The sequence below is a fragment of the Callospermophilus lateralis genome, chromosome 8, assembly GCF_048772815.1.
Source record: "Callospermophilus lateralis isolate mCalLat2 chromosome 8, mCalLat2.hap1, whole genome shotgun sequence".
NCBI lineage: Eukaryota > Metazoa > Chordata > Mammalia > Rodentia > Sciuridae > Callospermophilus > Callospermophilus lateralis.
Window position 1 is genome coordinate 51,248,841 of NC_135312.1, and position 16,050 is coordinate 51,264,890.

At 32.4% G+C, this 16,050-nt stretch overlaps 1 protein-coding gene across 1 annotated transcript in view; it reads right to left on the reverse strand.

Annotated features, from left to right (window-relative positions):
- The window catches only part of LOC143405650 (transmembrane protease serine 11D-like), a gene marked incomplete at its 5' end in the record, with an annotated part of 32,821 nt that extends 18,391 nt beyond the window's left edge, over nucleotides 1–14,430 (reverse strand). The window contains 3 exons of the mRNA XM_076864024.1: nucleotides 5,354–5,421; nucleotides 11,819–11,937; nucleotides 14,301–14,430. Coding sequence (XP_076720139.1) covers nucleotides 5,354–5,421; nucleotides 11,819–11,937; nucleotides 14,301–14,430 — 317 coding nt within the window. The remainder of the gene's footprint in view (nucleotides 1–5,353; nucleotides 5,422–11,818; nucleotides 11,938–14,300) is intronic.
- Between the last annotated feature and the right edge of the window lie 1,620 nt (nucleotides 14,431–16,050).

Genomic DNA, 16,050 nt, shown 5'->3' on the forward strand with positions numbered 1-16,050 from the left:
AAATTCATATTTTTTCTATTGTTTCTTGGTCTTTTTCTTATTTATTTAATTATTAGTATAGATACCAATAATTTGTCCACTTCCTCAGTTGCAAACATATTCTCCTTGTATATAATGTATCTTTACACTTTCTTCTGTTTTCTTCTCCCTCTCTGTCTTCCTTTCCCTCTCTCTCTCTCTCTCTCTCTCTCTTTGGTACCAAGGATTGAACCCGGGGATGCTTAACAACTGAGTCACATTCCCAGCACTTTTTGTATTTTATTTAGAGACAGGGTCTCACTGAGTTTTTATTTAGGGCTTCACTAAATTGCCGAGGCTAGCTTTGAACTTGAAATCCTCCTACCTCAACCTCCCCAGCTGTTGGAATTATAGATGTGCAGCCACCATACCTGGCTACACTTTCTTTTTAGTATCCTTTGTTAGGGAAAATCAATTCTAAAATGTCTTATTTTAAAAATCCTTTTATTCTCCCATATTTTTCTTGTTAAAATTTTAAGTTTTTGATATTAATATTCAGGTTTTAAGCTTATGTATGTATGAGCTAGAGATATTTTTTTTATATGAACCATTTTCTTTCAGGTTTGTGTCTGCACTTCTGTGATACTTTGTTTACATAGGTCTGTGAGTCTGGATGATTCATTCTGTTCCTTCCTATTAAACTTAATAATTATGTTCATAAAATCCACTGCTATGAATTTGTTTGCTTCTCCTTGTTTAATATATTTTGAGGACATATTATTAGGTGCCTATATGCTTAGAAGAATTTTATCTTCCTTATGAACTATTTCTTTTGTCTAAACATTTTACTTTATCCCTAGTTAATTTTTTTCATTTTAAAATTTCAAGTCTGATATTAGTATGGCTACATTGGCTTTCTTGTGGTTATTATTTGCTTAATATAAATGTAAGTCTGATGAATATTCTAGTATATATCACTTAATATTCACATTTTAAAATTTTGGGATATTAGTGATTTTCTTCATCTTCATGTGAGCTTAACTTGCATTTAAAATGAAAATTGTAATACTTTATCTAACATTTCCAGTTATTGTATATGGAAAGGGTTTTTTTAAAAAAATATTTACTTTCATGTTGCTAGACAAGAAAGTTGTAATTATATGTTCAGTGTCACTGCTTCATTCAAACTTAAATATTAATGAGAATGGCAACTCTGAACCCCAGTTACAGCTAATATTGAAAGAAAACAGAAACTTGTAATAGAAGTAAGCACAAGAAGGTGCTTATTTAATATTTGAGTGTAAATATTAAATTAGTTCCTGGAGTTAATAGTAATTTGGAATTGGCAACTAAGATGGGATGGGGAAACCAAGAGGCATATGAAAGCATCAAACCAACTTTGCCTAAAGCACTTTGAAGAATACTTTATCAACTAATTAAGTTGAAGATATTCCAAACTAAAGATCTAGAAATTACACTTTTAGTTATATATTCTTGATGAAACTTCTCATATGTACATGTGTAAAGAATGCTTATTGTAGGGTTGTTTAGAATGTGCAAAGATTTAAAAAGTTAATACATATTGAATGTTGAGTGAATAAATAAACTGTGGATGTTCACTCAATAACATAATAAAATAAGTGAATATTCAACAGTAAAAATGAATCAACTAGGTTTAGCTGTATTAACCTTGATTCACGTAAAAAGAAATTTGAGAAAATTTGTAGAAAATAGTGTATAATCTTATTTATATAAAGTTGAAAAACATTCAAAACAACTCTATGTTAGCTATTAATATATTCACATACAATAAAAATATAAGAGCATGCATGAGAGAACCATTATGGAGTCTTCTTTCACAGTCAACATCCAGCCCTATTAACCCTACTTTAAAGATTTATCTGAATCTCATTATTATTGCTTTTTTGCCACCATTGCTATCATCCTAATTGAGGTAACCAAAATCTCTATTCTACATTATTGAAATTTCTCCATGAATTCTCCTGCTTTGAGTCATGCCTCCTTAATTTATGCTACATGCAGCAGTGTAAAAATCATTTAAAATCTGTGTTGCTAAAATTAATTGGTTTCCTATCTCATTCAGAGTAAAACCTAAAGTCCTTTATTATGTTCCATAAGACCTGTATGACCTTGTCTTTGGTTAGATCTCTGATGGTGATCATCTCCTACACCTTGCTCCTATTTATTCCATAATAGCCACAATCCTTTCTGTTTGTTGATAACCTCATACACGTTCTCACATCAAGTACTTGCTAGTTTCTTTGCCTGGAATGCCTTTTTCCCCCTTATATTTGCAATGCTTATCTTTGTCAGAGAAGACTTTCCTGTTCATCTCCTATTAAAAACAAACATATAAAAATAAAGCAAACAACAACAACAAAAACCAACCTTCCTGTCTATCTCTAATCCTTATCTCCTTATCCTTTATTTTTCTTAATGATGAATATCACATCTGGTGTGTGTGTGTGTGTGTGTGTGTGTGTGTGTGTGTGTGTCTGCTTTGTACCAGGGATCGAACCAGGGCACTTAACCACTGAGCCACATCCTTAGCCCTTATTTTTTAATTTTTAACTTTTGGACAGAATCTCATTAAGTTGCTTAAGTTTCTGAGGCTGGCTTTGAACCTGCCATCCTACTACTTTAGCCTCCTGAGCTGCTGGAATTACAGGTGCACACCATCTTTCCCTGCTCAAACTGGCCAGTCTTAAACCTGATTATCCTACCTCACCGTTCCTTCATTCAGAAACCTTAGCAGAGGCTTTTGCTTACTATTGCTCCTCTCTCCTCTGCCTCCTGACTGACCTCTGCTTCCCATATGCCCTTCCAACCCTCAATCAAGTATGGCATGTCCATTCCTCTTGGAAACTGTGAATAATAAATTTTTCAATGGCAATTGTTTCCTGAGTTTTTGGTATTATTTTATTCCAAATTTTCTATCAACATACTGTATTTTAAAGCAGAAGATAAAGTGGTGTGTGTGTGAAGGGGAATATGTATGCATTAAAGTTTCAGGTACAGGAAGACAGATTTTAGAAAGATCTAGAGGTTAGCAAAAGTGAAGAACTGAAAGAAGTTTAGTGGGGCCAGTGAATAAAGAACAAGAAGAGTAATGAAAGACATCCCTGGATATGGAGATGAGAAAAGAAGTCAGATAAAGGAAGGTTTAATAAACTTCTTGAAATGTATGTATATAACATATGTGTGTGTTTATCTCACATATATGTGTGTTTGTATATCTCACATATATGTATGTATCAGGATGCATATATATTACATATACTATAAATTGATATGTCCATACATATAAAGAATACATATATCTTTAATATAGATATAAAATGTGTATATATATAGTTATATTTATATGTATAAAATCTCATATATAATATGGGTGAAGAGTTGCCATTGGGAGGGCTTTAACTCTGGGTATAGGATGTTTGAATTTTTGTTTTAAAAAATCTTTCTCTCTGTTACATGGAGTGTGGAGTGGAGTAAGATTGTAGGGTTGGAGGTACCTCATACTCCAGGAGTAAAATGGATGATAGAAGTGTATTTGAAGAAGAGTTACAGATCTGAGAGATAGTCAGGAAATAGAACTTTTAAGGATTAAATGATGAGATGTGTGGGTTTAAGAGAGAGGTAGGAATTAAAGATGAGTCCTTGATTTCTTTCTTGAGCAACTAGGTTGATGGTGATGTCATCGATGGAGATAGGCAACGCTAGAAGAATTGCATATCTGAGGAGTGATGATAGGTTCAGGTTTAGATATATTAAAGTTGAGTTGTCTGTAAGATATTCATGTTATAGTATCAAGAGATGACTCGGTGTGTCTAGAGATGAAAGAGGACTGGCCCAGAGATAGAACTTTGAGGCAAATAAACATAGTTGGTGATAAAGCCATTGAAAAGAGAGAATGTGAACTGAGAAGAGGCATGGCTCACAGTATAGCCTGCTGATCAATAATATTTGAGGAATGTACAGAGAAAGGACAAGAGGTGGCAAAGGAAATTGAGGAGCAGCTAGAGAAGTAAGAGGAGAATCGAGGCTGTGTAGGGTCATAGGAACCAAGGGATGACATTATGGATAGGCAGCAGTGCCAAATACTGTTGAGAGGTGCAAGAGGAGTGCTAATATGGTTTATTTGTATTTTGTACTTTGGCTGTCTTTGTTGAACTTGGCAAAAGCAGTGTGTATTCTGTGGTGTCATCAAGAACAAAACTGCAGTAGATTGAATAGTAAGTGTGAAATTAACAAAGGAGAGGAAATTCACATGGTTGATTTAGTCATATAAGTTTTGAGGGCTTAAACAGTTGAGCATTAATAACTGGTACAGATGCTTTTACAAATGTACTAAGGTGAATATGCAGTGAAATGATTATGCTTTTGGAGAATACCCTTCCCACAGACTTTTTTTTTTTTAAAGAAAGAGGGAGAGAGAGAGGGAGAGAGAGAATTTTAATATTTATTTTTAGTACTTGGCAGACACAACATCTTTGTTTGTACGTGGTGCTGAGGATCGAACCCGGGCCGCACGCGTGCCAGGCGAGCGCGCTACCACATGAGCCACATCCCCAGCCCCTCCCACAGGCTTTTAACTCCCAGGAGTTAAAGAAGTAGGAGCAGTCTGTGGGAAGGGTATTTTCCAAAATACCTAGAGCTATGTGTTTAATTTTTATAAATGAGTTCTTGAGAAGAACAGTATAATTTCTCTGCCTATAAAGAACTTTTGTATATTATTTGAAGGACTGAGTAATGTGTACATTTAAGATGTTTTGGGTAGGGTCAGTCAATCAGGGTGACTATATTAGTTGGAGGAGAGGATCAACCTAATAATATCACATGGACATGTACATATTTAACTAAGACAGGAACTGTAAAAACCTAGCACACATACTCCTGCTCGTATTAGTCCATGACAGAAATGTCATGGATTTGGCTGCAACATCCTTTTATTATAGCATTCCAGCCAGATAAAATTAAAAAGCCACTTCTGATATTGGTTATCATATCCTGATTTTGGATGAATATACACAGAACTGAAGCAGTATGCACCTCCAGGAGACATATTTTACGTAGACTGCATTGTAAATGCCATCTGGATTCAGATGACTCTATTATAGTACCTTTATTCCAAGTTTCCCTGCATCTTTTCTTCCTTCTCCATTAAGAACTGAAGTCATTTGGCACTCATATTAGTAGCCAAATAAGCCATATAAGATATTTTTGAAATTTTTAAAAGTTGTCCAGGATTCTATTTTCATACTGTTACAGTAAAACTTCATGAGCATGCCATTTATTATCTGTGGTATGAATAAAAGTCAAATGTGACAAGTTTCATTTATGCTTATATAGTTTTTGTTATAGTTTCACTCACCTCAGTTTGACAACATGAGCTCTCATGAACTGATTTCTTAAATTTGACTCTCGCAATGTTTTAGCAATCTGTAGAAATACAAGGAAAAAAATACTTTCTATAATTACATTTCTTTCTTTCTTTTCTCCCAACCTTCATTGTAGGACTTAAGTTAATGAGGAATAGAGGCCTAAATTTTCAATTGAGTTTACTTCAGTTTAATCACAAAAGCATGGGATTGATTCAGGCAGGCTCTATAACCTTTTAATGTATTGTGCTTTTCTTCCTCTATTAAGCAGAGATGATAGTGACAGCATGTGTCTTTACTAGACCTCATCCAAATTGCATCAGATATTTTACTTTATGAGAGCTTGTTTTGTGACTTGGCAAATGTTCCTTTTTTTGAATTTTTAAATTTTTTTATTTGTTTTAATTAGTTATATATGACAGTAGAATGCACTTATATACTTTGATATATTATACATAGATGGAATATAATTTCTCATTTTTCTGAGTATATACATATTGTAGAATCACATTGGTCATACAGTCACATACATGCATAAAGTAATAATATCTCTTTCATTCTACTATTTTTCTTATCCCCACATTCCCTGCCTTCCCCTCCTTCACTTCCCTTTACCTAATCTAAGGTAATGCTATTCTTTTTTTTTTGCATTACAATTCTTAATACACATATATACCTCAATTTTTGTATCTTTGTATATAAAGTATGTTGACACCCAATTCAAGTCTTCATACATGTACTTTGTATAATGATGTCCATCACATTCCACCATCCTTGCTAATCCCATGTTCCCTCTCTTTCCCTCCCACCCCTCTTCCCTATCTAGAATTCATCTATTCCTCCCAATACCACTATGGGTCAACCTCCTTATATCAGAGAAAACATTTGGTATTTGTTTTTTTTTTTTTTTTGGGATTGGCTGACTTCACTTAGCATTATCTTCTCTAAGGGACTTGGCAGATGTTTCTAAGGGTATTGGTGTAACAGGCAAATTAACACTAGAGAAGTTCACTCGTACAAGTTACCATGTGTGATACCCAACAGCTATTTCTAAAATGGATAAAACTAGATTAAAGCAGATTAAATGAGTAGCAATGGAAAGCCTTAACAGAATGGGAAAAGAAGCAAAGGACAGTCTTTTTCTTGTCATTTCTGATTTATGACTAAGCTCAAGAGGTTATTTTTAGCATTATTTGGTAATCTTTTGACCTAATCATAACTATTTCCCTGAGTCATTGCTCAGTCCTAGAAATGATGAGCTGTCTTGGAATATAAAATTTAGCCTTACAGTCAAGGAAGAGTGCTACTATAACTGATATAGTTCTACTATGTTGCAGGATCAGCTGTAGTTTTATAATGGAGAGTGGATTACTTAAGCTTGTACTGTGAGTAGTACCCTGATGGAAATGGACATGAAAATGTAAAGATGGGAGAATTAAGTAGTATGCTGAATATTACATTTAGCCAGAATTTGAAGCCACCTCTTCAAAAGTTTATGCAACTTCTATTATATCACAATGTATCTTACTTTGAATCCATTCCTATCAGTGGATTGATATCAGACCAATCAGTTGTTTAAAAAGATAATTTTTTTCTCAAAGAGACCTTGAATATTCTTAAGAACAATGAAATGATTGACTTTATTAAAATAATTCAAGTTCCTTTTTTAAAATTCAAGTAATACTAACAAGCAGTAAGAAAAAAAAAAACAAAAATCACTCCAAACTCTATCACCTAGAATTAACTATTGATGCCATTCTTTGCTTTATATTCCAGTTATCTAAATAGAAGGATGTATTTTAATATTTTTAGTAAAGTGGTATATTACAGGTGGTACTTTAATAAAAGGATTTAAATTTAATTTTACTTGACTTTAATGAATATAAAAAACTGAAATAAAGCTGAAGCAATAGCTAAAATTTAAACAAATATTTCTTATTGTTATATTTTAATTCATAATTGGACATTGCACAGGCAAGTTTCTACTGGATTAAAGTGTAAAAGATCCACTTTAATTTTGACATGTTCATTGTATGGAAAACATTATAAGACATTTAGTGATGCTTAAGATAATAAACATTAAAAATCCATTAGTTGGTTGACATGAATGTCCAAACAAAGGAAGAGATGAGATTACGTATTTCACAGAGTGGATGAAAATTTTGTTATTGACTTTATCTTTGGAACTTATTAAATGATTGCTAGAAAATCAATGAGTTGATACTTGAAAAGTATACCAGTGGAATAGTAGAAAGGGCAATAGATGAAAACAGTTTGATTTAGCTTGCTAAAGAACTTTAATGAAATGAGTAACTATTTTTTTTTCCTTTCAGTTTCTCCATCTGGAAAGGGAATGTAGTCAAAAGTAAAAATGATTTATGTATATACAGTTGGACTGTTGCAACTCACAGAGACTATTGTATCTACTTTTAGTAAGCTTGACATTCAATCTTTGTACATTTTCCCTCCTTCCAAATGTATTAATCTATTCAAATGAATTACTTTCCACACTCATTTGATTTTGTAACCTATATTATTGACCTTTTTTATTACATTGGGAAAAAACCAAATAAACAATGAAAAAAGGAAGACCTGTTTTATATTTTCTTCCTGATTGAGGGTGATAATACTATTCTAAGGTAGTCTAGAATCCTCAACCTCAGTAATATTCTTAGTCAATAAGGATTAGTTAGTTATGGATTAAGTAAATTCTAACAAAGTGAATATCATTAAATTTGTTAGCAGAGCAGGTCATGTAAAGGGGGAAAACTACATACAGATTTTTGGCACGTTTTTCATCTTCAGAGAGAAAAAAAAAACTGTAAATGTGTCAGATAAATCACCCTCTTCCAAGCTTTGTTACTTGATACTTATAGTTTTTCGTGTTGCTTACAAGCTGAATAATAGTAATAATGTTTTTGCGATCTTATTTACTTTCTACTTACTTATTTTAAACTTTAATCAGAAGATCTAGAAATCTTGTTTTCAAGGAAAAGATGGAAGATATATTGTTATATGGTTATATGATCTATTACTCTACTAGTTTCAGTTTTTGTGTTTTTGTGTGTGTGTGTGCCAGGGATTGAACTCAGGGTCACTTAATCACTGAGCCATATTCCCAGTCATTTTTATTTTTATTTTTTTTAATTTTGAGATAGGGTCTCACTAGGTTTCTTATAGCCTCATTAAGTTGCTGATGCTGGCTTTGAATCTGCGATCCTCCTGCCTCATCCTCTTGGTTAGCTTTATCATTGCTGTAACCAAAACACCTGACAAGAACAACTTAGAGGTAGAAAATTTATTTGGGATTCATGGTTACAGAGGATTCAGCCCATAGATGGCTGACTCCATTTCTATGGGGCAAGGAGAGACAGCGCATCACAGTGCAAAGGACCCAACTGAGGAAAGATACTTATCTCATGGTGAGGTGAGGAAGTAGAGAGAGAGAGCAGGGGGATGGGGCTGCAGGAAAGTTGCACCCTTCCAGGGCACACTTCCATCAATCCATCTCCTCCAGCCATGTCCATCTGACTACCCACCTGACTATAGTTGTCACCTCATCAGTCAATTCAAACTAGAATGGACTGATTAATTTACAGCTCTTATAATCTAGTCATTTTACCTCTGAATATTCCTGTGTTCAAAGGAGATTCAGGAGGACACCTCATGTTCAAAACATAATATTTTAATCATGCACTCCTATGGGTAAAACATTTTATCCATGAATTGCCAAAGCATTTGTACAATATAAATTTTTAAATTATATACATGTAATAATAATGTATTATGAACAATGTACTTTATAAAACATAAAGTTAGAAATAATAGAGGGTAACTTATAAAAAATAGGTATTTAATTCCACTTTTAAAGATAATATTTTTATGGTTATGATATTACTGGACAGGGTTTATAAAAATGATTCGAAGATCTGATTAGAGTTTACATTTAATTTTTGATTTTAAGTGCTGAAAACATTTCCACATAGTTAATGTGGTCCAAATGTATGACATTTATGACTGCCAGAACTTAATAAACCATGACCCTAAGTTGTCATTCTCACCCATCATACAATGGTTGTTGAAATTAAGCATCAGGCTTTCCATTTTCTCTATTACTAATTAGTTATTCTTGCAAATCAAATGAAATATGTTATATTTCATATATTTTTAAAAAATATGTTCAAAATCCTTGAAACATGATATTTTAATTATTTCTCATTTTTTATGTGTGCTTGAGACTTTTTATAGATAGCATACTTCACATAATTCCAGCATAGCAAAAGAATACCCTGTCACCTAATGATGGGTACAGTGCTAGGCACGTTTTCAAAGGTTTTTCTTCATGGTGATGGGTGGGTTATTTGGAATGATTGAAGTGTTTTAAGGATGAATCCTAGGTTTCAGGTTGAGATAACAGAATAAAAAGCATTATAATTAATTGTAAAAGGGATTGTTGGAAAAGTTTAGGATGGAGTGGAATCATTAGAAATTTGATTTGGGGCAAAATATATTTGAGGTGTTTTGAAATAACCATGGAAAGAGAGCAACCTAGAAATTTGGTGCAAAGCTCTGAAGAGCAGATAAAAGTCTAGGCTGTAGATAAAGTAAGTCATTTGTATATAAATTTTAAAGTAATGAACAGGGATTAGATAATCTAAAGGTAGAATATAGTGTGAGAGGAGGGGAGAGTGTAAATCAAACCCTTGAGGAATTTTACCATTTAATGGTGGTTAAGAAGATGATGAACAAAAAAGGGTATAGAGAAGGAATGGTGAGAGAGGCAGGGTAAGAAAAATAGGTGAATGAGTGACATGCATATCTCTCATAAAAAATCACAAAATCATAGACTTTTTCAATGGGAATATACAGTAAAAATCATCTAGCAACTATTTTATTTTACTAATTGAATAAACAGAATAAGAAAGAGGAGCAAATTGCTCAATATAATAGAATAAAGACTACTATACAACTCATTGTTACCACATTATCTATGGGACAAGGATAATTGTGACACTCATGTTACCATTGGAAAATGGTATGACCTTTGAATTTCAAGAGAAATTTTGAAATATTAAATGTATTATCAAGCCACAGTACTCTAAATAATCTAGTACTAGGTCAGCCAAAAACTAATCAGTGGAAAAGAGTAGAGTACAGAAAAAAGAAAGGAGGAATTGAACATTTGATAAAGGTGACATTATAGATAAATTAGTTGCTCTATGCAACACATTGTTTTGGGACCATCATCTAGTTATTTGTGGGGGGAAGTTGAATCTCTACCTTAAAAATTCCAATGAATCAAAGATAAATTTTAATAGCTGAAATAATAAGGTACAGAAAGAAAACATAAATGAATTCTTAAAAAATATTTAGGGTGGAGAAAGTCATTCTTGGCACAAAAGAGAAAAATTATAAAGATGATCGATAATTTGGGTCATATGAAAATTCAATCTTCTACTTGGCATAATAAGCTCTACCTTATAAACAAGACTGAAAATTATAGAAATACGTGTAACATGAATGACAGACAAATTTTAATAGTCAAAAAGTTTGTTCTAGTTCATATTAAAAAACAAGGGCTCTATTAAAATTGGACAAGGTTATAATCAGTAATTCACAAACAAAATTATAAAAATAATTTATTAGTATATAGAAACAGATTAAATCTCTGGTAATCAAATAAATGAAAACTAAAATAATTATGAAATATAATTTCTCACTTGTTGAACTAACTATTATTAAAATAATTTATAACACTGGTATTAATACTGTGGGGAAATAAGCATACTTGATATTTATCTGCTGGTGGGGGTATAAACTTGGGAACTTCCAGAATCCAACACAGATATTAAAATAAATATTTTAATTACATATAGGAGAAGAACAGATAAACAGAAAAATTTCAAATATTCTTCAGATATTCAAAGCATAACTCTTCTGTCCTCCACTCCTTACATGTGGGCTACTTGCTAAAAAGAGTATAATATGGAAATGGGAGGAATAACTATACTGTGCAAACTTGACCAATACCACCTCAGCCAGTAATCAAGGTCGACAGTGCTAAATCAATTTAGTAATAATGAATGCCTTCAATATTAGGTAATGAAAATGACACTTTGTGTCCATAATCTCCCTACCCAAAACCCAGAATCCCACCGTATGGAAAAAAAAAATAGCAGAAAACCCAAATCGTGGGACTTTCTACCAAATACCTGACCACTTTTCAAAATCAGGGAAAATCATGAGAAACTGTTATAGATGATATGTCACTCATGACTTAAGAAAATGTGATTAGAACCAGCATATTAGCAATTTAACTTGGAGAAAGCATAGATAAACACGTCTTTCACCATTCAAGAGAGGAAAATATGCAGAGAATCAAGCAATTGAAATATACCTTAAAATGTTAGGTTTATTAATGATAATAGTACAACGGAATAAAGACAATATCCACATACCATAGATTCAATCTTTTCACTCAAACTCCTACATTCCTGTGTAGCTGGTGAACTTAACTGATCACTATATTCAACGTTTAGTATTTGAAAACTGCTATGGTAAAAGCAAGCTTTTTGATCTGAAAAAGAAAGAAAAAAAGGATTAATCTCACATAAGTATTCAAGTAGTTGAATCTTCATTTTATTCAGGATTATGGGAAGTTATATTATACAATTAAAATTTGCTTTACTTGAAAGATAGAAAACTATATATTTAATATATATATGTACCTACAGTAAAATTGTTTTCTTTCAATATTTATAAAGATTGGCAAAGCTAGAACTGTGAAAGCTATATTAATATCATAGTACAATTATTATTTGAGACATTAAAAATTGTTCAAAGTGCTGGGCTGGGGTTGTGCTTCAGCAGTAGAGTGCTCACCGAGCACATGCGAGGGCCTGGGTTCAATCCTCAGCACCACATAAAAATAAATAAATAAAAATAGAAAGGAGGAATTGAGCATTTAATAAAGGTGACATTATAGATAAATTAGTTGCTATATTAAAAAAATTGTTCAGAGTGCTATGGTTTTCATTCTTACTATAACTTAGGGAGCTTTGTGGTTTATTCATTTAAGAAATATTAAATATTTTAATATACTATTCATTTATTTCTATGGAAGAATTCAAATAACTGAATAGTTTAAAAGTTATGTCAAGGATCTGAAGTTGTGTCTTAATGGTAGAATGCTCTCCTAGCACATATTGAAGCACTGGGTTTGATCCTCAGCACCACATAAACGTAAATAAAATAAAAAAAGGTGCTGTGTCCATCTACAACTAAAAAAATTTTTAAAAAATTATTTCAAATAAAATTACTTAATGGAATTAGTGATTTGACTTACTTTTTTTTGAAAAATAAATCTTCTAGACAGAAAATAAATAGAAATAATAAAATAAATATACAATAAATCTTCTGACAGCATATCTAATCTGGTAATCCACTCTGGGCTGTTTTCATCAAAAAGGATCTTCCAGAATATATATTTGGCTGTGTAAGACCAAGATCCCTAAAACACACCTGTACACAACTCAGAAACATCATGAATATGGACATAACCCAAAATAACCTTTCTTAGAAAAAAATTGGTGCTTTATTTTTATCATTTATGTACATAACTTATGCAGAGAAGTGTTTGAGGAAAGAGTTGGAGATCCTATGGAGAGGGTGGTCTTTGTAACTGAGGGACAAGTCATTTTGACATTTTAAGTGATTACTGGGACATTATTTAAACAGGATTCACTAAAGTACCTCCTCTTTGTGTTCCAATGTTATAAGAGAATCTCATTAGGAGTGAAATTCAATTAATATAATTTGAAACTTGATGTCTTTTTCCTTCTTCTGTAATTATTCTTACTGATAGTTAACTCCAGGTGATTTGATAGCAAAATATAGTCAAAAGCAAAATTTAGCTATAGTCTTTATATTTGATCATGTAAAATTATACCATATTAATATTATTTTTCTCTAGTTTGGTAATTTTATTGCATCATTGTGAATTTTTCAGCCTTTGTATAGCTAAGAACTTTGACCTGTTTACATTAGGATATATGATAAATTATGTTCTCTCTTTTTCTCTCCAGACACATGCCACTTGGTACATTCATGCACAGTATTTAAATGATTTATCATAATTATGTCTAAAATAAAAATAAATAACCACAAAGAAATACTTAAGTGAAAAAAGATTATGATGCTTGCTATTGCATAGTAAAACTTGACACATTTTATATGTGAAAGCATCTGAAAGAATATTCATCAAGATTTTAAGGAAAGGTATTTGTGAATGAATAAACTATGTGTATTTCTTTTATTATTTTTCTAGTCCATGTTTTTTAATCTTATTGGTGATATAAAAATGTTAAAAAGAGAGAAACAAATGAAAAAAAGCACAGAATCTTTTTTAAAGTTTGGCATTACCCCTTTCTACTTCTCAACTGCAAATTCATCTACTGGTCTTCATATCTGTTTTGCTTACAAAAATCTGATTTTAAGAGATGGAGTGTGAATTAATAAATTCTTAGGTATATACAAATTTTAGCTGGTGAAACTTAAGTAAGGTTCATTACAATATTTAAGTTTTATGATTTTATTAAGAGGTTAAATGAGGAAGGCAATCATGGTATTAACAAAAAACCAAAATGAACCAAATTTTAACATCAGAAAAGTATGATGAGTTTCTTTTTTTCTTTGTCTAGAATGGTTCTTGCATGGGTAGCAATGTTTGATATACTAAAGATGTATTATTTGTATATTTAAAAAGATCCAAAAGGAGAAGAGATAAAATGCTTATTGAGAGGAAATATAGATATGAAAGCAGAGAAGCATTCTAAGATCACTTTGTATTAAGAAATAAAGTAGTAACAAGAGAGATCAAATTTTTAATCTGAAAGTATATTTAATTATTTAGTCTGAAAAGTAATAGTCTCTGATACTTACTAAAAGCTAAAAAGTGAATAAGTAGACCTACGATCACTGCCAGGATCACCACCACTGCCACGATGATGAAACATACTATATATGGATTCAGGAATCTCGAATTTGATGGCGCCCATGCTGGTCTGAAGAGAAAGAGAAGAGGTCACTTGTTTCACTCAGAAAATCTATCATTTCCATGCTCATAATCTTCTGTCTTTATCAGTCTCTTAGCTCCATTGATGGAAATACAGTCCTAGAAATGAACCTGAACTGAGCAAGGCTCTCTTTTAATTTTTTTTTCTTTCAAGGGTTTGTTGTTATTGTTTTCCTGCACAAAATTATTGACTAAGTAATTTGATGGAAACATGAGGAAATCTGAGCTGTGGTTTGGAGTTGCTTTCTGTTAGAAATTTCTAACAATTGATATATTTCTCAAGAATAACTTATCATTGTCTTTTGCAGCAATGCTTTTCAAGAGAATGGACTAGATATTACTGTAGCAACCCGCCTCACCTGGGTACAATCCCTAGGAACATACTAAAGAGAAATAATTTTGGAAGGCAAGAAGGGTGGTGAAGAGGAAAGAAGTAGGGCTTGAGGGAGTAAGAACAGAAGCAATCCTCATTGTGATAATCATATTATTAAAAATGATAATGTGGGCAGAAACAAGGGGCTGGGATCCAGGAGAGTAGCCAGCACCTGAAATGGATTAGAATTGCTCCAACACCAGAGGATTTATGTGATTTACCATTTCCCCCCATTAATTTGTCAACAGCAGTGTAGGTCAGTAGATTTGTAATAGTGTATTAGTACAGTATTTCATATTCTATTAAGTATATCAATCAGGAAGACCTCTTTCACTGCCTCACTCCCTCCACTACACAGAGAGTTACACACACTCCCACAGGTGAGGGCACAAGAGGAGTTGGCTGTGAATTTTGGTTCTCCTTGCCATTTATCTGAGACTGTGATTTTATTTTATTTTATTTTTTAGATTCTAGGGATTGAACCCATGGCCTTGCTCTGGTAGGCAAGTGCTCTACTACTGAGCTACATTCCCAATACTTTTTTTAATTTGGAGATAGGGTCTCAGAAAGTTGCCCAGACTGTCCTTGAATTTACAATCCTCCTGCCTCAGCCTTCCAAATAGCTGGGATTACAGGCATACACCACCACCTGGGTACAATCCCTAATAACATATTAAAGTTTATCTAAGACATTTTATCTAAGAAATAGAAACAATACCTACCTCTGTTTTGAAGATTAAATGAGGTTATATTAAATAAACATTAAAAAGTAAATATTTGTAGTTAAATAGGTTATTCACAAGGGTTTGAACACCTTGAAAGTAATGATGTTTTTCTTGCTGGTCTTTGTGACACATTGTAGGGTACATGGCATATATAGATGTTTTATAAATGTTTATAATATTTATAAATAATAGTTGCAAGTATTAACTTCCAGGTCTGTTCCAGATTTGAAAACCTTCACAGAAGGGTTGAAGTTATAGCTCAGTTGTACAGTGCTTGCCTAACATGTGTGAGGCACTGGGTTCGATTCTTAGCACCACATGTGAGTAAATAAAATAAAGGTTTGTCAACAACTAAAAAAAAATTTTAAAAAAATCTTCACAGAGTTGGGAAGCAGTTTCATTTAATCAGATTCTAGTCAGACTTCCATTTTTTTCTGTTTTGTTTCACTAAAAATCTGATGTAAGATCAATAATTCCCAGGGCTGGGGTTGTGGCTCTGTAGTAGAGTGCTTAGTAGAG